Source organism: Cyrtonyx montezumae, unplaced genomic scaffold (assembly GCF_038088225.1).
Source record: "Cyrtonyx montezumae isolate F1298 unplaced genomic scaffold, pur_monq_1.0 scaffold_7, whole genome shotgun sequence".
Taxonomy (NCBI): domain Eukaryota; kingdom Metazoa; phylum Chordata; class Aves; order Galliformes; family Odontophoridae; genus Cyrtonyx; species Cyrtonyx montezumae.
In genome coordinates, this window is record NW_027072078.1 from 25,858,026 (window position 1) to 25,882,857 (window position 24,832).

The window sequence follows — 24,832 nt, forward strand, 5'->3', positions numbered from 1 at the left end:
GTATTTTATTCAACTGCACAGAGAAACCTCAAGTCAAACCCTACCACCTCTCCTCACACTTTTATACACTTGTAGAGCACAAACCAGCAGTTTCTTATCAGCACATATAAATGTGGCACTACTGAGCCCTAAATAAGTAGAAAATAACACATTAAATGGTTTGTTAGTTTGATTCAAAGTGCAAAATACAAAACCCGTTCCATTTGTTGCTATGTGACATGTTTAGGACTGAAAGGCAAGCTTTGTTATTACTAAACTACATGTTGTTGATGGATTTACCAGTGATTATGCCACAGAGTTAAAGGTTCCCCAGGGAATAGCAGGGAGAAAAGTATGACTTCAAGAGCAGCTATTCAGCTTGGGAGCCTACTTTCCATAGCAGGGAGGTTTCTGCTTCTTATACTGAGGTAATTAAAACTGGGGTAAATGCCCTGGATGCACAGCTGCAGTTAATCAGCTTCAGGACCATACAAAAATATTTTGTTCTTATTTTAAGGTTTTTTTGTTTGTTTGTTTGTTTTCAATATGTACTGCAAAGACCCAGGATACCAACAGAAAGAATATGACTTCTGTAAGCTTCAGATCACACCTTCAGAGCTACTGTTGCTTTGCCATGTTACTAACTATAAGCTTGAGTTTAAGCCTTGTGCTTTCGCTGAGCCTGAAAATTCAGTGTTCTGCCCTAGTGGCTGCGTACATGCTGGGCAGTGCCCACAGGAATGTTTGCTGTCAGCTAATAAATTTGGAGATCTTTGTAGCATCCTAATGCTTAGCAATTGGGCCATAGATGTAGATGCTAGCAGCTCTGCTGCTACAGAGCAGTGCATAACCCTGTAGGCAAGCCTCCCACATTCAGAGTTTTGGCCTTTCAACACGTAAAATATTCTTCTGAACTTAGAGAAAGAAAAATTAGATTACTAATTAAGGCATGTTTTAATCTCAAAATTCCAGTGCTGAGTTTTTTTAGATGAAATAAATTGTCTTCCAAATCATTTTCCAACAGGTGCACTCATTGATTCTTTCAGATTCTGTTGAAATATGGTTTATTTTTCAGAAGGGGACTGGATACTTATGAAGAATTTTAAGTGCTATTACCTGATAAAAATTAACTGATCAGCATACAAACTTCAAAAGGCTGGCCAGAAACTTTTTCATTAAAAATCTCCCATTAAAAGAAATATTTGGAATCAAAACATTCTATGAAATCCTAACAGTTTCCATTATAAGGGAGTCCAAAAAGGACCCTTGGGTCCAGATGAAAATTTGTAGTTGCAGACTTAAAGGAAAAGAAAATATACATCCCAAACAAACAAACATCAATCTGCGATGAGAGAAATGCCAATTCAAATCCTCTTTCAAGTCCCTTCAGAAAATAATCTGACCCAGAAAATTTGTATCCCAACTAAGTGTGTGTCTACCTCATTTTCCTTCAGATTTTACAGAGATGTCAGCAAGTCTTATTTGTACCACAGTGCAAAACACGTTGGCGTCTCCAAAAGGTTTTAGAGATGGAAAAGTCATTTCCTTCTCAGTTCTATTGAGAACTCCAGGTCCCAGGTAAAACTGGAGGGATGGAGGGTAGGAACCACACTGAGATTTATGAATTGCCTGCCAAGCAGCCTGCTTTTAACACAATCCAGAGAGTAGCATTCCTTGCTAAGAAGTCCTAATCAGCATTGTGCTTTTTTAAAAAGTTGTTCAAAGGATTATGTTTTTAAAATGACCCTTCCACCTACTCTATTAATTACAACACAAGCTCCAGCAGAAAGGAGAATTTTCTACGGCCTCGCTGTGAAAGCTGCAGATTAGGAGCTAACCTTGTTTCAGGCCCATACATAAATTAAACAGCATGTACTCCAAGTGCACATCACTTTAAAAATGTGTTCTATAAAACATCTAATATTTACAGCTTATAAAGCATACAGAAGGGGAGTTTAAAGATGGAGATGAACCTTTACATGGACTTTGTTTAAAAGAGTTGCTAGAAGATTAAAAGCCGTATCCATTTTAAAACTATGTTTCTTTATCGCTGCAGGAATTTTACGCTATGTGCCAAACTTTCCAAAATTAACAGGTGCTTTTGGATACCCTGCCTGGGGCATGGTAAGATGCTGATTTTCGGAAATTCTCTAACAATGTACCTCAAAGTTGGCAAGAAAGGCTGAGGCAAACAAAATCTCAAATGATCCCCGAAATACCTCGGCTCCAGTTTTCTTCTGGATGTTAACATTCAGCCAAACATTCTTCTCACAAGAAAAAATAACCACCATCAAAATTTCTCCTGCAACTGACACTTGTTTGGTAAAAGGTTTCTCAGACACTGAATGGAATTGCTGAAATGCATTTCAGAAACAAAGAGGGGAGAAAGAATCCCAGAAAATTGTTCTGCAGAGCACAAAATGAGCTGATTCTGCTTCACTCCATCTCCAGTTCTCAAGCAAAAGCTCAGAGCTACAGTTCTCCAAGATACAACAGCAGAACCAACAGAAAATGCAAGTCAGGATTGAGCTTTGCCACACAACGGAGTAACAGGGACAGAGCATTTAGTTCAGGAGGAATCCAAAAGAAAGAGATGGAAATCAAGAAAAGAAACAAACCCTTTATGAAAATATAATGCATTTCAAAAGCTGACATACTCTAAAATTCACCTCTTTTCTCCCCTACACTGAAATAACTGCTGTTGTATAGGGTAATCTTTTTCACACAGTGCTTTTTCACTAACTTGTCCATATAATGCTAAATTTCACCTTCTAGGCTACTACAGTTCCAAGACAATGACTTCCTAGCCAGCTCCAAGGAAGGGCTCCAGGGTACTGCAGAATATTCTTCTCTGTGGAGCTCACAAAACTGAAGTTTAATTAGTCGCAGTTCAATCCAGATTGAAAAGTAAAAACCAGAACTTTATCTTCTGTAACTAAAATGTATTTTCAGGAGTGATACTTTCACAGAAAGATCCTCCGAGCTGATGGAGAACTCTTGCTCATTTTAATGGATTTTGCACTGGGTTTAAATGAAAGCCTCCCACAGTCATTCAACAGGTAGAATGAAGAAAGCAACCTTTTAAAGTCTGGAAACTCAAAACCTTTCTAAAATCAGAGAGTAACTACATAGTTAACACTGGTCTTGTGATATACAATAGACATAAAGGGGATTATAATCCCCCAAAAGAATTTATTCCAACTGAAATGCAATGACTAAAGTAATATCATGATAAAAAAAAAACTTTATAGCTTGCTTAATGGCAGGAAATATTCATTTTCTTGTTAAAGAAAAGATATCTGTCAGGAAAAGCATGCATTAAGCAGAGTGAGCTAGTAAATCTACCCATTACAGAATGAGAGACAGAAGTACTGAATTTGCTGTGTAAGCAGGTGGTGGCAAGGGGATATTGCTCCAGCAAGATACTGTTGCCAGCCTTGCTGAAAAGCTGGTTAAGAGCCATGAACTTCATGGGAGCACCCTGGATTCCTCTCCTTTCCATGGCTGCAATGTGCCCTTGCCTCTTTCCTCACAGAGATGGCACAGCCTAGGGATACAGCAGGCTGCAGGAGAGCACTTGGTGGAAACTAGCTTCAAGCTTCACCTCCTGCTGCTGCAGAGAAGTACATCCCCCCTGCTGCCAAGCTTTGACCCACAGCCAGCATCACCTGCTGACTCCATGAGCTGTGCTCCTCAGCCTTCTGTGCACATCCCATGGAAGTACAAGTGCAAGAAAGCAGACTTCTGCCAACAAAATCCTGCACCTTGGTTTAGCACCACTGAAGAATAAGCCACAAGAGCAGAAGTACATCAGACCACAATCAAAAGAAGAAACTCTACTCCCAGATCAAGCCTGACAAGATCCACACTCTATTTGAGCTACAAAGAGGAGACACAAAACAACCCAAATTAGCATTGTGACTACTTTTTGAACTGTGCCCTTGCCCTCCACTGATCTAACTACAAATTCCTTGCATTTTTTGTCTTGCTTTGTGGTCTGAAGGTTGTGGACTCTCCTTCTCTGGAGACATTCAAGACCCACCTGGACACCTACCTGTGCAACCTGGTCTAGTGAACCTGCTTTGGCAGTGGGGTTGGACTAAATGATCTCTAAAGGTCCCTTTCAACTCCTATAATTCTATCGTTACGTGATCTTTAAAATGATGCACAGCAAAGGGAAGGTGGGAGGGGGTGCCTGTAAGCTGCATCATGTGCTTTATGGAGACGAGCCAAGCAGCTACTTAGGCAACCATTAGGTCGGGAAACAATCGCTTCCATCATTCCCAACACGTGTGTCAACATAATTCCATGCTCTCTTTGTCATGCAAAAAGTCTTGGCAAAGTGACCCGGATACACCCAGAAAGCAGGAGCAAACTAAGCTCATTATGTTAACCCGGAGATCCCACAGCATCCACCAGTGCCATAGAAGGAGACTTCCCATTTTTTGCTGGGTAGGAAAGGAAACTTGCTGCACTGAGAAGGACCCAAGCCAAGCCTGGCTTCAGAAGTGCATAAGGGAAATTCACAATAGAGTTTCATGGAAAGGAACTCCTCATCTGATCAGCACAGGAGACTGTATCAGGCAGTGTGATCACAGGCATTGCAGGAGGTATAGCACCTCACATAACTAGAGAATTCCCTCTCCTGTGTGCTCCCTGGAATCTTTCCAGCCATGCTAATTCGGCTCTGCAAAGGGAAACTCCTGCCAAATGGGAGTATCAGCTTCTCTAAGTCTTTATTATTGTCATTGGTAACTCCAGACTTTGTTTTCCATTTAAAGGAAGATTCAAAGCATTTTACAACCATTAAACATCTTTTCTTCTCTCCATCTATACTTGTACCCCCTACTAACAGCAAAAGGCTTGTGCACATGAGAAAGGCTGGAAATATTAGCCCAATGACTTCTTCACAAAGCCACACAGAGAAAGACAACCTTTCCATCTGCCTGAAAAATCCTGAATACATCTTTGGTGCACTAACAACTGGAATATTTCCTATATTCTACAGAACACAGGTATTTATTTAAACAGTTGGAGTTTTCATAAAAAAATTCTCCGACATCTTCCAATTCCAGATTCAGTGCTCCGAGAGGAAAGTCCTAACACTGCTGAGTATTTACAAATCCCTTCAAACTTCAGCTGCTTTGCTTTCATTCTACCATGGTTAACATATATTTTGCAACTCATTTCATCTGCTGATTGCTTGCAAGTCCAGTCTTGGTTTTAGTAACACGTTCAGCAAAACTCAGCTTCTCAGCAGTCTATGTTCACAAGGGCCAACAAAGGCTAAAAATGGGGATAGACAAGAATAGTAAAAGCTTTTCCTGTGTTGTTGACACCTCCTCTAATGAAAGCCAAGGATTTCTATTGATTGTTCTTTTTAAGCCTGTATCAGTTACACTACATGCTTTGTTCCTTTAAGATGCCATATACTTGGCACATCCCGCTACCACCCAAACACTCAAGAATCAAGAGCAGGGAGCGCAGTCCAAATGGGCAAGTGTAGAAGAGCCCTTCCCCCAGCATCATTGTTGGAGTGGAAATATGCACTATGTTCTCACTTTGTCTTCTCCCTGCTCCACCACTCTGGACAAATTTACACTCCACAACCTCCAAAAAAATGCACATCAAATACTACAGAAAATTCATTAGTAAGTCAAATAAAAGAAGACAGTAAAAAGTGGACATACCTGAATAAGAGAAACGTTGTGTAGACTAAGTCTGAAGAGGTAGTTCCTGTAATGAGCAAGCAGAAAAAATACGAATTGTTAGAATACCAAAAGATGGAAGGGAAAAATTATAAAATTAAGCAATAGCGTTTTGTTATCCTTTTCTATGGACCGTGAGTTCTTGTTGGATTCCTCTACACAGAATGTGAAAAATACTTATATGCCCCTTGTTCATCTGTGTTCTATTAAGCCTTGTAGCAAAGCTCTGAGCAGGTCCCGAGTAAAATACTCCAGTCGTTGTAATGGAGGCCCGTGTTGTAATCCCAAGAACACAGGCACTGTTTCCACACCCTCAGATTGCTTTGGTTGAAGCCTATATAGAGTATGCTCAAGGCTTTTTCTATATACTTAGAAACCTGGGGTTGGACAGAAGCCAGTTTTTGCAGAGCTGACTTCTGTAGTGCATTCCCCCCAAACCCACCCTTGTAAACAAACTTTGTAGAAAAGGAGGAGAAGAGGAAAGATGTTTCTCAGCAGCATCTCTCTGCATAGAAAACCAGCAGGGAAATCAAGGCAGAGACTACAGTAACTCCCAATCTGCCTGTCATCACATGTCTAAAGGCAAACCAAGGGAACTCCTGACAGAACTCACTGTAGTGTGAGAAATCACACATCAGCTGAGCTCCTGCAGCCCTCCTTCTGTGTGTTCATACCCATCACAAATAGAAGGGAACACACATTTACATAAACATCTACAGATGAGGATTAGTTAACAGGTTTTACTTCACATTTTTGCTTGGTAAGACAATGCAGTTACCAGCAATCACCTGGCATATATTAAGCCATATGGACTTGATTGTGTGCTTGAGGCTGTTGGCCATAGCTAAGTTCATATTTTTGCATTCCATCTGTCAGGGGGTGTGATGACCTTGGTCCTTTTCCAACATCCCTGTCACCACAATCTCCCAGAGAATGCATATTTATATTATACCGGGTAAACTATATTTTTAAAAGTTCTTTATTTAAGCCATAGAAAGTACACCTTTGATGGTAAAGCTTCACTCTCTTCAGAAGTTCTCATCTACAGGCATTCCCTCATATACTAGAGATGCAAGTTTCAGTCTTATGCCAGAGAAGTCAAAGCTCCTATAGTGCTGAAATGGTCATAAGGACCCTCTTGAGAAGCCTTCTTTATAGTCAGCAGAACATTCTGCCCCAAAAAAAGAAAGTTATTCAAATTTCCCCACACAACAAATTCATGGAGGGGGTCACAATGACCACTAAAAGGCTTGAGCAATTTTTCCTTCTCCTGTTACCTCTCACTTTTATATCATGTAAATCATGATTATAGAGTTGCCTGTATATTTTGTCTGTAAATAAATCAAAGGATCTCAAACACTGCAAACTGTAAAGACAAGTGGGAACAAAGATGATGGGAGACTTTGGAACTGAAACTCTTAATGCCAGAGCTTCAAAGTTCTGATTTGCACCATCTCTGTTCTGTGCTATAATGGGACAGTTTGCCCAGAGAAGAATGAAATCTATTAGCAATATCTGAACAAAACTTATCAGTAATTATTACACTTCCTGTAATTATGCAGAGAAACACACGTAAAACTTCCATCTTCTCTCCTAGTCCTATCACCTGAGAGTTCTTTCATATTCTGAAACCTTATTTCATCTCTAAGGACTGCATACTTTCTCTATTAATTTATTGTTAACTCTTTAGCATTAGCTACAGATTTAAATAATATGACCTGCAAATGCACGTAGCAGGTCAGAGACATCACGTTCATATAGAGTCAAAGTCTTAAAATGGAGGAAAATTCTCATCCAGCAGCTGATCTGACTTTACTCATTCAGAGTAGCAAATCTTCACCAAAATATTAATGCTCTTCCATGAAATGACTTGTCATGGAATTAGCCTTCACCTGGAGAAGTTAAGCATGTCACTGGCTTCCAGTGTTACAACGCCCTAAGGAGAAAGTTCTCATAACCAGGGACTTGAAGCTGCTACCCTGTTGTTAAGCATGCTATTTAAATGCATTGATTTTAGAAGACTTACATAGCAGATTCCAGTTCTCTGTTTCAGTCTTGTAAAATGCTGGACAGTTTGACTGAGTAATGGATTTTAATATTAGGTGGGTTTTTTTCCCCAATTGTACTGCACAGCAAATTCAACCAAAATATATTTAATGGAAGAGACAGAGCTAAAGGACACGTTCTTCCTCTCACTCAGCCAAAACAGATGCAGAGAGGAATTAGTATCCATTTAAGTAAAGCCAATCTCTGTCCTCTCAGTTACTGCTGAACAGCACCTGAACAAATCATTAGTGCTGAGATCACTCAGGTGTCTGAGATATAAACCAAGCAGGAGCACAGTACTAATGTGAGTAGCACAAGGAGCTTCCAAAAGTTTCATGATAACCTCAAGTCTCACTCATGGCTTTCTTACAGACAGGGTTTCCTTTAATTTTTCATCAGTTTGCTTTACCTGGTGTCTGAAGAGTCACTAGCAGTTTCTTTTTGTTTATTTGATCCTTTTCACATCTCATTAGCAGTAGTGTGAACACCATTAGGCAGACCTGGCTACCAGAGACAACAGCTGACCTGCCCAGCTAGAAACAACTAAACTTTAATTAACAAAATGTTCTTTTAACCCTACTCATTCTATAATGTTATACCTTGAGTGAAAAACAAAGAGAAAGATTTGCTGAATAACACAGTACCATTTTTATGAATTGCATTCTAACTGCAATTTCAGTCCAAGAATGAATGAGGTCTCTGAATGACAGGCATGGTTTATTGTACCTAGAATTCCCCCATTTGTGCCTTTTTCTGCTCATATTTGACGTTATTTCTGTTTAATACCTTGCTGAACTATAATTTAAAGCAGCTGGAAGAGTAGGATTAAGAAATATATGAGAACACCGAGATATCTGCATTAATAGATGGGTTGCTTTCTTGGTCTTTTTTATTTTTTCCCCTCACATTTTGTCTTGTAAGTATATGTTGACTAACTGCTTTCTCACTTAAATTAAGCCTTCCCAAACTAGGCCAGAAGAGCAATTGCTTGGTGCAACCAGCTGTTCTAATAACCTCCTTCTCCCATATAAAAAGCTGGTGCACATACTTGGAGAGATAGGACAACCCTTTAACTCATTTACTATCCTAAAGATCTTGCACTTTCCCTCCATGGTATTGCAACAAAAGCTCTCTTTCATCCCTGACCTGGCTGTACTTCAGCCACTTTTATTCTCCGGAGCAAGAGATTACACTCTTCTAAATATTTTGGGATAAACGATGCTATACACATTGCAAGATGCCTCAAACTGCCAATTACTTTTACTGCTAACTCTGTTACTCACTACTACTCATAACATAAGCACATTTCTGAAAACACCCATGTTAATCAGTAATACCCTGAAGTCTCAGACGAGATTGAGGTTTTGCTGCCTCACACAAAGTGGTTGATGGTAGTTCCTCTGATGATGAACTCACAGCAGAAGCCAAACACCATCATGATGGCTCTTCTGTCACTCCTCATAGCAGTATTAGCCCCCAGCTCAGGTATATGAAGTTAGTGTAAAAAACTTCCTAATCTATACAACCCAGCCTTGAAGTATTTGCCACCTGAATATAACCAGAAAAGTAAAAAAAATAAAAATAAAAAAAATAAAGAGAGGCATCATTTTCTCTACACTTAAAGCATGGCATAAGCAACTCAGCCAGCATAACAGAACAGCTCAAGCAGGAGCAGATCTCTTGGTCCACTAGTTTGTGTCTGACTTGGTAGAATAACTTGCCTCCAAGCTGGGGCACAGAATTTAAGTCTGCTCTGAAGTACCATTTACACTCATGGAAATTGGGTGCAAGCTTAACTGTTTTACTTTTTGAACAGTCTTCTATACTGGTCTGCCTATGGACAGAGCCAAGCTGCAGTATAAATCCTGTAGAGGAAAGTATTCGTTAATTGGCTTCCTAACTCATATTTGGCTGCCTTGTTACATGATTAAGCGCTCACAGTGCCTGGTACCACAAAGTATAAGTACCAGAACAGCAGGAGAGCAGCTGAGATGTATTTTATGATACAGTGGAAGAATATATCCACTTAAGTCCATTTGCCATGACATTCCCAAGTTGAAGTGTTTAAGTGTTTATTTCATAGAGCTGAAGCACCTTGGATGAACATTTTAACATTATGCCTGCTCACTTGTTCACTTATAGCATGGGCTAGAAACAATTTTCAGTGAAGGAAATGGACTTTGTTTACAATGTCACTGAGCAACAGAGATGCAGGTCAAACCACAACGGGAGTGGTTGAGTAAAAGCTGAGATCCTTCCTCTAAGGAGTTCTGAAACTGTAAGGGTTGCAATGTGTTTCAGATACAAGCTGTGAACGGACTTGTTTCCAGCTCTGAGTAGAGCCCTCTTTCCAAGCATTACATCTGCCTGTTTCAAAGAAGCTTCCTTCTCTTTGAAAGCAAGTATGCTTTCCAGTTATACTGTGGGAGATCAGGAGGAACTTCTTCAGAGCAAAAGGACTGAACAAGCATAAATGAAAGGTCACTCGAGCTATTGCTATTTTTACTAAAACAAGCAAGTTTTGTTCAAATTTCCCACCTCTGTTCCTCCACACACAAAGTAAGATAACCTTTCTGTGCTTCAGAACAACCCCACCAACTAGCAGCTTGGCATCCACAAGATCCCTAATGCCAGCCACCACCAGGAACTCTTGGGACTTTGACGTGCACACAAGATGCCAACAATATGCTGCCATATCTCAGCTGGTCTGAACCACCAAAAGGTACATGCACCCACTTGCATATTGCACTTTACAGCAAACGTGAGGAGCTTCCCCCTCCCTCCTTACAGGACAAGCTATCTCAGCTCCCCTCTTTGTATACACACCTGCTAGTAGAAATGAAGCCAACAGCAGCTGATAATGTTTGATTATGTTAAAAAAACACATTTAGGGTAAGCTGAAGATGACTATGGGAAGAATTGTTCTGGTCTTTTGGGGCTATTATTGCACAAAACAGGCATTCAGCACAGCCCAGGTGGAAACTTCAGGTACACTTGAGATGCTCTGGGAAGTTATTCCCTGCCCTTGCGCTGCAATTAGGTGCCAGGTCTGCAAGAGGGACTTTCAACTGTCATAGAACAGATAATAAAAAAGATAATTAACAGAGCAGGGTTCTTTGGGCAGTGCTAAACAAGACACGGAATTATGCATGTGACAAATTTCATGCTCCTTCCCAGCACCATTAGAATCCATGTTCTGGGGCTGGGCCTTGGGCAAAGAGCCAGCAGCTCGTGTCAGCTCTTCCTATCTTTGCTCCTGGAGACCTAAGATATACTTTGTACTTCCATAGTGCATGGTGAACACAGCTTAGTCATGCTTCACAACTCCCCAGGAGTGGGTTAGTATCATTGTCCCCTTACACTAATGAACAAAATGAGCCAGAGAAAGGTTAAACACCCTTCTTCAAAGCACACAGCAAGGCAGCAATAGAACTGAGAGCAGACCCTGCAGCTCTAGGCTACCAAATCTCATGCCTCCACACAGGCCCAGCTGTGGCTGAACTTTTCAGATGGTTATCCACATTCCTGAACCAGCCAACCACTCCAAGAAACTCTGCTCCTGAAAGATGTTGCCAGCCTTTGTTCTCAGAGGAGTTAGTAACATGCCTGCTCTGGAGTGCAATGGGATGATCCCTTTGCAAATGCTCCTCCAGTGATCTGTTTGAAAGGCCTGGCACACACCTGCTGGAGAAAAGGTGGTGAGCCAGCATTTCCCTTACAGGCTAGATTCCTATTCACCAGTAATTTCATTTCTGTTGAAGACAAACTTGTCTGTTATACCATTATTTCTTAAAAATCAATAGATGTTCAACAGAGAACTATACTAAATGGCTCACCATAATATGATGCAGCTGGTGTAGGAGCAAGTGCTTCTCCCAAAGCAGCATTTCTCTGTGATAAATCCAGTCAAAGCCAGAGCAACATCCTCTTAAAAGACACTCCTTATACAAGCAGCATATCATTCTAAGCAGCTTCCAAATTATGCCAGGGTCCCAGACACTGCTTCTGGATTGTCACTGGAGTCTATCTCTCTGATCACCACCTCGAGTCTCTCTTGACATGTGACTGCCAGTTCTTCCGTGCCTCTCCCATCCAGAGTCACAGAGCACCAACAGCACCTTCTGATGACCTTGAGCTGCATGGGGACCTTCCATCTCCTAATTTGCCCATGGCCTTAGTTGTGTTTTCCTAAGACCAACTGTGAAATTCCTCTTCTTCTGATGCATGGAATATTGCTAAATGTTCCCTGTGGCCCCCCCACCTACTGTCTTGGGCTGACAAACTCATTCAGCTCTGTCATGCTTTCCTCAAACTCAGGATGAGATCAACAAAACTTGAAAGGAAATATGCATAGAATTTATTGGTGAAATTAAGTTATTGCAAACCAGTCCTTCCTCAGGACTTCCCACGAGAGGAGGGTCAGGGGAGACCTCATGTCTCACTACATCTTCCTGAAAGGAGATTTTAGTAAGGTGGAGGTTGGCCTCTTCTCCCAGATAACAGTGATAGGACAAGAAGTGATGGCTTCAAATTGCACCAGGGGAAGTTCAGGTTGGATATTAGGAAAAATCTATTCTCCAATCTATTCTCCAAATCTATTCTCCCTGGAGGCATTAAAAAAACATTCAGAGGCTCTTCTAAGGGACATGGTTCAGAGGGGAAATATCAATGGTAGGTGGATGGTTAATTTGGATGATCTTAGAGGTTTCTTCCAACCTTAATAATTCTGTGATTCTATTCTATGATTCTCTGTGCTGTTTTTTATACCTTTGAAGTGGTGCTGAGCAATAGGGTTCACCACCTAAACATCTGGATATAAAGCAAAATGCAAGTCACTGTAGTGAGCCCAGACATATTAAACTGACAGATCACCTGAATCAGAACAAAGACAATGTTTTCAGCAATGCCAAAGGAAAATGCTCTGCAGTCTCAATCTGTGATGCTGTAAAATACATTAGGTCCAAGCTTCTAAGACTTTTGCCAAAATTTCCTAACCTTATGCTTGCTCGCATCCCAGTCTCTCAAATATAGTATTCAAAGTTAAGTACTCTCAGTGTGTTTGTAAAGCAAGTAGGTCTCTCGTGGGTGTCTGCTTTTGTGATAAACTAACACCAATTTTCCTTTTATCTGAAATATGAGATGTAGAATCACCAAGGTTGGAAAAAGAAATACAAGATCATCCAGTCCAAATGATGTTTTTTACATCAGGCAGTTTGGGGAGTTCATGTCCAGATACAAAAGGTATGGTCTTGCAAGTTATGTGAAGGACCATCCCTTGTTTTCCAGGTATACATGCAGGGCAAAGCTATGTCTTTTCTCTCTTGCAGCAGCACCTTATTCTGTGCATTAGTCAGGACCAGCTACCTGACAATGCTGCAGAGCAGCATTTTATTTGATGTATTAATTGGGAATAAATTAAAGTTCACATTCTGTTCTCCACAAAAGTACAAATTCTAGCTAAGAACAAATTTACACTTAGAACATGATTTGGACCAGGTTTCGAATTCCCCAGATTCCTGTGAACTACAAAAATTCTCCTTCCGTCTGTTTCCTGTCTACACCTTTTCCACCTTTCCCAAGGGGTAAGCTAGGGACAGCACATCTTTGGGGTGTAGCAAATTCATACTGCTTGCATACCAGCAGAGGATAGCAAATCCCAAAAGAGCCACAAATCCCAAGGGGGCTTCACCCCTCCACACTTACACAAGGGCTGAGCTGGCATGATATCAGAGAGGAAAATCTCCCTCTGAACAATCCCAAGCTTAACCAGAGAAGTTAAAACCTGCACTTCTGATCACATTTTTGTTCCCTGTGTTAAGAAATTGTGCACCCCCAATTATGGATTTAACTAGCTCTAATGTCTAATCACAGGTTTCTCACCTTCACCATATTCTTTCTCACGCAGGTCAGGCAATTTCTGTAAAAACTTCAATGTTCCTTTGGAAGTTATTGCTATTTTCAGAAAGTGATTCGCCCTTTTTTCTCACACCACCATGTTACCTCCCTCCACCCCCCCTCCCCCCCGACACAAGGATGCAGCTTTTTGTCTGATTGGAAGAATAACAGTGAGAAAGGATAGTATTTGTTGTTGTTTTTCAGTTTTTTTCACAGCTGCCCTTTCAGCTACCCTGCCACAATCTGGATATAATCAAAAACATTATCATGCTCTTTGCTTGCTCACGTCCTCATTAATACCTCAAACAGCAAGGTAATTTCTCAGCCAAACGTGACTTAGAAGGGGGTAAAGCTGGTGCAAGACAGTGTGACACTAATGTGAACCACCAACATGGCAGTAACTCGTCTCAGTCACATCATCTTGGAAAAGCATTCAGTCAAACTGAAGTCAGTGAGGAATGGCACGTCATAAATGGTGGGTAACAGGACAAGCCTGGATTCTATTTAACTTTTGGTTATGCTAAGTGATTGTGGCCCATGCTAACTTGTTTGCAAGTTATTCTCTTCACACTATATGAGACTTGACTTTTTCAGCTGAGTTGAAGTCACACTGTCCCATACAGGTGTGCAGAACTCACAGACTTCCGCAAGCATTGTGAAAGACACCTTCTCTTGGGATGCAAGGCTGAGGACCAGTGCCAGGTACTTGCTATTACCAGGCAGAAACACAACAGCAAAGGGATCAAATTCCACCTTTTCCACAGATTTTCTGTGAGTTTGTAAGAAAACTTCAGCCGTGTCCATGCTACCCATGTAGAATAGTGCAGAGACCTCTGACATTGTGATGACTTTGGCTGGTACCTTCAAAAAAGCACAGTCTTTCTGCAATAGTTGTGCTAGGTGCAACAAAGCACACATTTCGGATTTACTACAAAACCTCACATCTCATCATAACAAGATCCTGATCATTTGGCAATAGAAAGTGCTGTTGGTAAAATTTAGACTTGATACTTATTCCCTAAAACTTAAGACCCACTCTGCCCCAATGCTTGCCACTGAACTTCATTTGCAGAATGCTTTTTGCCCAGGCAGCACCATCTGGCAAGGCTTATTCTCTTCAAGGGTCAGTGGCAGCCCAGATCTGGACAGGATTGAAGGTGCCCAAGGGTAAGAGTGATATTTTCTGAGCAACTAGGGTTTTGAGGGTTTTACTGCAGTGCTCTTGAGCTTTCTGCCAAGCAGGCAAGAAGGAGCCTGCGTTCAGCCAGAAATCTGCATGAAACCTGGTGTCTGATGGACTAATCTATCAAACACAGGAAAGTTTCAATAAACTCAGGATGCAAAACCTGCTGCTTGGGGATCCAAGATTACGTTCACAATATGCCATATTTCTGCAAGCTGTAACTCGAAGCAACTCTTTCAGGACTTCAGTCACTCCCTTCAGTCTTCAGCTCCTAAGCCTGTGCGATGCAGAGAAGCTTTTGTGCTCATGAAGACAGGAGCAAGAACAGCCAAGAAGGGGGTGCACCTCGGCTTTACTTCCCCTAAGGCAGCCTGCTCAAAGACAAAAGTAATCCTTCAATATCTGCCCTACATCCTGGAGGAAAATCTTTTGACCTGATCTGTAAGAATCTTCTTAAGTTCACATAGCACTTTCTCCACTTCCCAAACTATCCCTGTCTGTTTTCTTGCTGCTATCTACTTGACATTAACAGGTGTATTCAGTTCAGCTCTAAATCAAGTACAAAAATCACCCTCTGCCAAAGCATCCAGACTTGCATCACAAGCAGCTTGGTAGCTCTACCTCCAGTGCAGAAAAGTCTGGCAGCCCAGAATGATGTACATTTTACCTGCCAGTTCTGAGTCCCTTGACACAGCATTTGCTCACTACCCTCTACCTCCAGGCTCTTCTTCATGATGGCCATTTGTGACAAGGGCTCCTGAGCTTCTGTTTTCTGTGCAACTGCCATGAGAGATGATCCCTTTCCATTTCCTGCTGGAGCTGACAGCCCTCTTGGCAGGCAGAACTATGTGGACTTCTGGTCACAATGCTTTCTGGCTGGATTTCTACAACAACACCTCCACAGGCTGCAAACGGCCGCCTCTCATTGCCATGCCTCTCACACCCAAAGCCCCAGCAGGCTGCTGCCCTGAGCTGACACCCCTGCAGCTTCCTTCTGAGAGAAGTCAAATGTTTCCCTCAGGGTTTCCCAGCCACTCTCTGTGCAGCCATTTGTTTGGGTAGTGTCCTCCTGTTGTCCAAGCTGTTTCCCTTCAGCTCGCTGTTGTGCCAGATTGTCACACAGTCTCTCAACCATCCTCTTTTAAACCTTTTGTGTTCTCCTCGCTAGGGAGTTCTTGTGAAGAATGGGGTTTTTTTGGCTCGACTCCATGCAAGGTCTTTCATATCAACAGCTGGTTGTTGGCTCCTATCTCTGCCCAACTGGTAACAAGTCTCAAGTTAGGACCTACAGCACAGGTGAGAGAGCAGAGCACTGCTTGGCCACTGACACAGGCTGCCAGGAAAGCAGTGAAATCACTGTCCCTGGAGGTATTCAAGAACCATGGAGATGTGATACTTAGGGACATGGGTTAGTGGGAAATATTGGTGGATGGTGAATGGTTGGACTGGGTGATCTTAGAGGTTTTTTCCAGTCTTAATAGTTCTACAGTTCTCTAAAACTCGGGTGAAGTCAAGGCTGTGAGGTCCCTGCCTCTGCTTTGAATGTGACAGTGAAGAACAGGGGGGAAGAGGCAGAGAGTGTGCTGAAACATCCTACAGAACTGGGATAAAGGCTTCCTCCTGCCTCACCACCATCACCTCTGGCATCCCCACCAGCACAGGCACATCGGTACCGGCAGAGGATCCACAGCTGTCCTGTTGTGCAGACAGGTTGCTACCCTCCATGCCTACTGACCACATCTAGATCTAACTTTGAGCTACAACAGAGATACCCTCAGTTCAAACAGTTGCATCTTTTAAGTCTCCACTTTTTTAACACGGGTCTCTTGTACTTGCCCATTGAGTTAGGAAATTCAGCTGATCTCCTTTGTTAAACCATTTTTTATACCACAGCTCATTCAGGCTGTTCTTCCCAGTCCATTCACCAGCTGTACTGCTGACAAAAGAGCAGTGTCCCAGTCTCCCAGCCTTTGTTCTGGTACTGGAATAATCTCTTCTGTGCCTCTTCTGCCATGGCGGCAATATACAACTTGTGTCTATAATTCAAAACTATAGCTCATTACATGGCACTAATCTGAGAAAAACTGCCACCCATTTCCTCACCATTAATCTCTGATTTCAGATGTTTAGGTGGAGCAAGCAGATCTTCAGTTAATAAAAGCAAACTGCTCGCTACGAATGCTGCATAGCTGAGTTAAATTTGAAATCTAATAATGGGGAAAGGATTGGAAGTAAAGACAATAAGCATTCCTGATTGTGCTATTAGAGAGGAATGGAAGTTTCTACGTAGTCAAGGCTGCAATCAGTTTCCATTTCAGCTCCTTTATTGGCTTTGACTTGGAAGGTCTCTCAGGTCTGAAAAATTCAAGGCTTATTCCTGATGAAAAGAAGAAAGTGTTTTGCAAAAAAAAAAAAAAAAAAAGCAGGACAATTGGACAAAGTGGCATTGCAGAGTGCTCACACAGAAGAAGCAGGAATCAGGCTCCAAAAACCATCAGACTTTTTTTAATGGGAGGAGGGGAGGAGAAGGATTTATATGTCTTGGGTTTTTTTGTGTGTTTTGGTGTCTTTTGTTTTGTTTTTTTTTTGAGCTGTTCAGATCACATTTTCAAGCTTTTTCCTCAGTAAAAATGAGGTCTAGAAAATTGTTTTTCCTCTCATTAAAATAGGTTCAAATAGTAATCACATGAGCTCAAGAGCTGAAAAAAGCAGCAAATATTTCAAAACAGTCACTCATTCACAGAAGAAAAAGAGCACATTAAAATAGTAGTGCTGTGTTTTAAACAAAAACCAAACACAAGTCAAAATGAAGGTTATGAATTTCTGAAACGTGTTTTTATACTTAATGAAATGAGGCTCCTCATACAGGCAGTGTGAGATTTACAACGTTCGAAACCATTCATATCCTCACTTGCAAGTGTTGGGATTTTACAAATGATGTGACAAGTAAATACGTTGCTTAGGAACCACGGTGGGCTTTTGAAACTAATTCTTTTGTTTCTGGGATTTTGACTTGGCAGGTGCTTGGTGCAGTGGAGTTATCAGACTCCTCTGGTTAGCGCTCAGACAGCACCACTCAGCTTGGCAAGGGCTCTCAGATAAGGATAAAGCTTAAAAATCTGAGGCTCGTGTTATTCCAGCTTCCTGTCTGCACAGTGTGCCCTCAATACCTCTTACAGTTTCGGTCACACTGTGTCCAGTTCCCGAAACCAAAACCCTGGTGAGCCCCAGGATCTTCTTTTCTTCTAGGAAGCATTTTCCACGAGGCTTTGAACCGTAGGATGATGAACTAAGCAAAGAGATGATGTGGTGAGGTCATACGGCTTTTAAATAGAGACAGAAAGAACTGGTCTGAAATAATTTATAATGCTATCATCTAAGAGAATGATGTTAACCAGGAAATTGAGAAGTGGGAGTACTTATAAACTCTACCTTGATCCCAAACTCCTTCCACAACCCCAGAATAGCTGGTGTTACTACTTATATGATCTGCAGCAGCACATTTAAACATGGTTAACATTTAAATTTAGGTTTCATAAATTACACCCTGTAGAGATGGATAGAGACAGCTCCTATCTCTTTGAGGTATTGTTTCATTTGCAAATTCAGGCAGATGGTGCACGAGCAACTAATGACTGAAAAAAATCACCCCTAAAAATAGTCCAGAACAAGGTGGGGATTTATCAGGGAGGAAACAGAAAAGCCATGACTTCCCATTCCTGTTTCTCCAGCACAGCTCTGGGAGCTCCACTGACTCTGAGGATCCACAGTGATGCACAGAACAAAGACTCCATCTGAACTCCACATTTGAGCACCTCTCCCCATTGCCCCATGCAGAGTGGGAATGAGATGGTGAGGAGGAAAAGGGATCAGGGCCCCCCACCTTTATCACACCATGGCTGTATCCATCCCAAAAAAACGCACCCTTGGAAACTGTATCTCCAAGTGGGGCTATTAAGAAAGGGGACAAGCTCTTTATCAGGGTCTGATGTGATAGGACAAGAGGAAAAGGTTTCAAACTAAAAGAGAGGATGTTTAGACTAGAAGTAAGGAAGAAGATGTTTACAATAATGTTGGTGAGGCACTGGCCAGAGAGGTGATGGATGCTGAACTGAGGTTCCTGGAGACGATCAGGGTCAGGCTGCATGGGGCTCTGAGCACCTGATGGAGCTGTAGGGGTCCCTGGTAATTGAACAGGAGTGGCACCAGATGGCCTTTAAGAGTCCCTTCCAGCTCAAAGGACTCTATGATTCTAAGATTATCAAGAATTGCCCAACAGAACCATGTGGCTCCATCAAAACTTTCAGTCTCCTAGTCAGGCTTGGTTGCACTTCGTGAAAATTGACTTCTCCAAGCAAATTCTATAAATACATGTCACTGCTTCTGCCTGAAGTAATACACTGAGCTATATTGTACTTCCAGCAGGAAGCCAAATTTACTGTCATTCTCCTGTTTATAATGATGCTGTTGCCTACGTCTAGCCACACTCATACAAACCCTTGTAGAGAAAGAGCATCCCTCCAGGCCGTGCGCGAAGGATTTAGCATGGGTGAGGCATGTCAGCAACTGCAATGGGACACCTGCTGTCCTGCTGAATGATATAAAACACACATTCCTCAGAGCAACGAGCCTGTGTTTGTACAATGACTGGCAGAAGGCACTGGTCATGGCTGTCCCCAAAGCAACGCCATTCCAGTAACACACCTTGCTCCTTTGTCTTGCCCCAGTCCTACTCACCTTCCTGCTCACTGGTGCTGAACAGCCTGGGCTGACAGCAGACTCTGCCTCTGTTTTTTGCTGTAGCACAGCCTACCACCACAGTGCTATCTGCTTCTAAGCACTATACTGCTGGTGGGGGCTGATTTGTTGTTAGATCATGCTTAGTCCTTTCTTTTGTGGCTGTCTTATCTGTTTATTATGCAATAAATATAGTTGCTGTGGGGGCTCATGATTCAGCCACTCCTGACACATATTATTTCACTGAACCATAGTTCTTTTTCCCCAGTACAAATGCAGCTCTAAATTTGTTTGAGCTTGCCTAAGCTCGTACTGTGTTTGTGTTTCTACGCTTCTCTTATAGCATCCTAAATAAAGATAATGTTTAAAAATAAAAGAAAATATATGCTAATTATATACAATGGGCCAGAACAACAGCGCTGCACCAAAATGCATTAGGTGGGGATTTGGCTACATCAGCAAGATGAAGCAAACAGGTTGTGGAGTGAATTCTAAAAGACAAGAAAGCGATCGTATATGCTTCCAAAGTCTCACTACAGTTTAAGCGAAGTTGTGTAGATGAACCTAGTACAGATAGAGAGACAAACACACCAAAAAAAGCCAAATTCCCTGCTGGCAGAGTGACAGTGAAAAATAATTCACTACAACTCTCCTAACATTAATGATACTGAGGGAGAAGCCAGCATTCTGCTTCATTAACCAGTTATTTCAATTGCATCTTTTTCTCTTATAATTCCAGTAATTTTCTCTTCTTTGCAATTATATTAGGAGACTAAATCCCTCTACATAAATTATAGCTTTCTCTTTGAAGGGGGAGACTGGCCACATAAGCTGGAAACATACTCACCTACAAAGCCAGAATCCAAATAGAAAAAGCTTGAGCAGTAACCCTGGTCTAATTAAAAGATTTTCTTTACCTTGCTCCCACAATGAGCTGGTTCCTGTTGGCATCCAGGGCGAGCTGAGAAAAATCATGCACACCTGGATAGGTGAAATTGGACACCCAGGGCTTCAGATCTGCAAGGAAAAGGAGAAAGCAGAACACAATAAGGCTGCTCTAGAAGCAGTGAGTTCACCCAGACATCTGCTAATGGATTTCCTACTGAGTTATCTCTCAGGGGAAGGCTAATTAATAATCTATTTAAAGGGTTGCTATTTATTCTGATTCTCAACAGAATGTGCAATATATGTACATAAACACAGGGCTGTCTCAGCACTTACTTTCACATCCAAGACGGAGTGTGAGCAGTGGCTTTTGAGGCAATGGCAGGTTGGTTTCACTTCTGCTAAACCTGGCGAGTTGTGGTCACTAATGAGGCTAAGTGGTGTATGCACCAGGCTGCCAGCTGTGACACTACCACTGCCTTGCCTTCTCTGACAGGCAAAGGGAAGAAGCTGTTCTCCAAAAAGAGAAGGTGGGATCACCTGGCTGAACACCAGGATAGAGCTTGAGCGATTTGATTCATATCACTTTAATCCTTCCTTAACCAAGAAGAGGGGACAGGGTCATCATAGCACCTTGGTAGCTGAGAACTGAACAAGCTTGAAGTTGGCTATATCAACTAGCTTGGATATGACAAACAAGGCATTTGCCCAAACCGCAACCACACACAGATTAAATGCAAAGCAGTAGATTTGGCAATGCAATGCTCACGGACACAGACTCTTACAGAAGCTACACCTATCAACATAGCATCAGTTGAGAGATCTAAGGCAGATAGTCCTGATGTAATGAAAAACATACCTGTTAAAAGAAGAAGTTGAATCATGATTTTTAGCGTACTCTCAGGTACGATGCTAAGGCGTTCACAGAGTCCCATATTTCAACTTAGTTACCAGCTATACTCTGTGTATATCACAGATCGCATAATTTCAACCTCTCGCCTTACACCTCTGCTGCACGAAATAACTGAAGATAGATGAACACTTATCTACTGAAAGCCTTTGAGGTCTACCCTGAGAGCTTCTCTTAGGAATTTGTCCTAACTGTTATACTCTGGCAGTTAAATACACAGAGAATACCAAATACCTGAGAGAGCAAGGCACAAATGAGACCAGATCATATCAGAATCCCTTTGTGACCTGTTGACAAGTAACCTGCCTCACTCAAGGTCTGGATGCTGAAGATCTATAAGACACAAAGCTTTGAACACAAAAAGCAAAATCTTCTAGTGTCATGCCAACAGGACACTAAGAGACAGGCCAATGACCAGGACACACAACAGCAATGATGCAGCTATATTCAGAGCAGGTAAAAAAGATCTCTAATCAAACATGCCACTGTGTCACTTTATATCCTCAGTAATAAGTTTCATTGAAGGCAGGCAGGTTTGAACATCTTGGTGTAAGCCTTAGGTCTCTTTCCTCTGGACTGAAATGATGACAAGGAATCATGTTGTTTGCGAGGCCTTTGGTGACTTGACATGGTCTGTAGCATCACAGACATCAAACAGTTTAAAACTTTTGATGTAGGAATATTTGTTGAGCAATCTTTAGTCCCTCCTCTTTCTAGGGACGGATGACAGCTAATCGAGTCTTTCACTTAGCAAGATTTTAATGTAAAATGTAAAAGTCCCTTCTCTTTGCTCTACTTGTCCTGCACTGTTTCTCAAGACATAACCTTGCCATGGAGCTTCTGGTTCTGTCCCAACTTCTGTTCATTTCCCAACTCCTCCTGAGCCCTAGCGATGTAAGGATGAGCACCAGGCCTGGCCCCATGCTCCACATGACTGAGCTTTGACAGGACCTCCATCCGTACAATCTGAAAACCCCATCACCAGGACCTGGAAGCTTCCAGCCCTTCTCAGCATTTCTGCCTCACTACATAGCCAAATGCAACACGTGTACCTCATCTGCTCATTGTTGAAAAGACATGAGTTAAGGAATAACTCAGCCCAGCTAACCTTCAAGCATTCCCACCTCCCACACTCCTCTGGGGCCCTTAATAATGTACTGGCACTGGGGAGGCTCTGCAGTTTCACCTCTGGCATTCTCCTAACTAATGGGGCTCTGTCTTTTCCTGTAGCTCTTTAGCTGCTGAGACGTTTCTGAGCCAAGCAGTAGAACCAGCAGCAATAACACCTTTCAGGCAGGTTAGCAGGCTGACATGTGATGCATATCTCCTGGCATTTTTCTTGGCTGATGGGGGTGGGACTGGGGGATTGCTATATAACAATGATACCTCTTAAGGATCCTGCTTTTAGGTCGTAATTTCTCTTGTCATTTTACCTTCTCTCCTACCAACCTTCTCCTACTAAGTAACACACTATTACAGTTCAGTGGCAGGAAGAATATTTCTTCATCTGCTGCTCTAAGCAAAAGCTCCTCACTTCATAGAGGCACACTCATCAGTTCTTCTATTTAATGGCAAGCTCTGACAAATTACAGGTAAAAATAATTAAAAAAAAATTAAAGGCAGTAGGTGGTTTGAATCTTTCCATGTTGGCTGAAATGTCAGTCAAGCCCAAGAAATAACAGGCAGTGTCTTGATTTCTATTACTACTGCAGGTGGTACAACTTATAAAGAAACCCTTCCTGGTTATTAAATTAAAGGCTTCAAGGCATGCATCCTCATAGCAAAATTAAGCTTTTATAGGCATGTAGTTGGAGATTATTAAACCCAGCATGGTCCCAGCTAAGAATGTCTAAATGTGAGTTTTCAGAATTAATGCCAAATGGCACTTTTTCCTTCCAAATCTTCTTTCTTCCTGTTAGAGGGAAGGAATAAAGTGGAATGGAAATGTAGCCAGGACACAGGTCTTTTTACATTTGGCACATTCAAGTCTACTGCTCAAACCACAGACATCCCTAAGGACAGTTCTAGCCCTTCATTTTGAAACAAGCTCAGTTATTCAAGGTAAGTGCTGCTCTGGGCCTATCCCATGTTAGCTTAAGTTTATACATGTGGACTCAATGAACTCCAGAGTTTGCCTGTATTTGACCTTTTTCAGAAGGCTGATTTTTCCATTGCTGATTCTTTAATTTGGCCAGAAACCTTCAATGCTGTGGCATGTTTACATTTGCAAAAGTATCTGTTCAAATGCAGTAAGAAAAATTAAAAATCAAGGCCCAAGGCTTTTCCTGTCGGCAGCAGGAGCGGGAAAGTGAGGAACCACGTAGCTTTGGGGCAAAGTGCTCATCAAGGCCTCCTTTGTTCCCCTCGTCTCTACTCACTTCCAAGGGGTTAAAGATCAGTGATCTCACTTCCTCCACATTAGGACCAACAAACAGCAGTTTAATAGCTCCCCCACCACCACCCAGAGCAGCTCAAGGTGGTTCAGGTGTCCAGCTGCAGAGAGCACAGAGCTTCACAGGAAATGTTTGCCTGTGCACACAGCTGTGTTCAGGCTTTCAGGCATGCCTAAAACAAGGAGAAAAGAGGCCTTCTGCCATTTGGGTTGGTGGTCCCTGTACTCTGCTGACATGCTGCTCTGCAACAGGTTCCTGAGAGCAAGACAGGGATTAGTCAGCTGCACAAATGCTGGCGTGCCAAATTGTGAGAGCTGGCTATAAGGGTCTGATCCAAAGGCTCTTCAAGTCATTGGCAGTTTTCCACTGAGCTTGATGGGTTTTGGATCAGCTTCTGAAGATGTGGTAAACCTGGTAATACTTGAATCTTCTTCTTCTCGAAACCAGCTGCTTCCCACCTCGCCCTTATCCTGTGTGTTTTGGTGGAAAGAAGTAAACACTGATCTGACACATTCCTATCTAAAAAACAGGACTCGTTTCTTCATCTCACTGGCGGCCACTCACAGCTCACTTCTCCAACAGGTTGTGATGGCTTTGTGCACCCAACACACACCACATGAGCAGAGGGGTTAATTGCCTGTATCTTGAATTGCAAAACCATTGCTAGGTGCAAGGAGCATGGCTAACCCCCTCTGCTACTGAAGAACACCTCTTCTGGAATAATTCTCTGCATGATTGCCTAGAAGATCAAGGATTTTTCCTGCAAAATAAGGATATATCCACATACAAAAATTACCCATCCTCCTAATTTTGCTATCTTTGAATAACTGTGAGGCTGCAAGAGCAAAAAGCTCAGCTTAAATTACTCATCCAAGTTTTTCTCATGTGTTTTGGGCAGAGCTTACAGCCCAACATGGATCCACACCACCAGCTGCAAAGTCATTATCTGCACTGAAGCTGGAGAGTTGAAAGCCATTTCAGGCTTGTCCACATGAGCCCTTATCATTCTTTGAGTAGCAGTGTTGTCACATATTGAGAATGTCCACATGTGGAGTTATTCTGGGATAGCTCCTCCTGACTAGTGCTGGCTATAGTT

The 24,832-nt window shown here is 42.1% G+C and overlaps 1 protein-coding gene across 1 annotated transcript in view; it reads right to left on the minus strand.

Moving 5' to 3' along the window:
- The window catches only part of SEMA5B (semaphorin 5B), a 249,948-nt gene that overhangs the window by 93,091 nt on the left and 132,025 nt on the right, over window positions 1-24,832 (minus strand). The window contains exons 5-6 of the mRNA XM_065751192.1: window positions 20,466-20,565; window positions 5,670-5,715 (exon numbers count right to left, since the gene is read on the minus strand). Coding sequence (XP_065607264.1) covers window positions 5,670-5,715; window positions 20,466-20,565 — 146 coding nt within the window. The remainder of the gene's footprint in view (window positions 1-5,669; window positions 5,716-20,465; window positions 20,566-24,832) is intronic.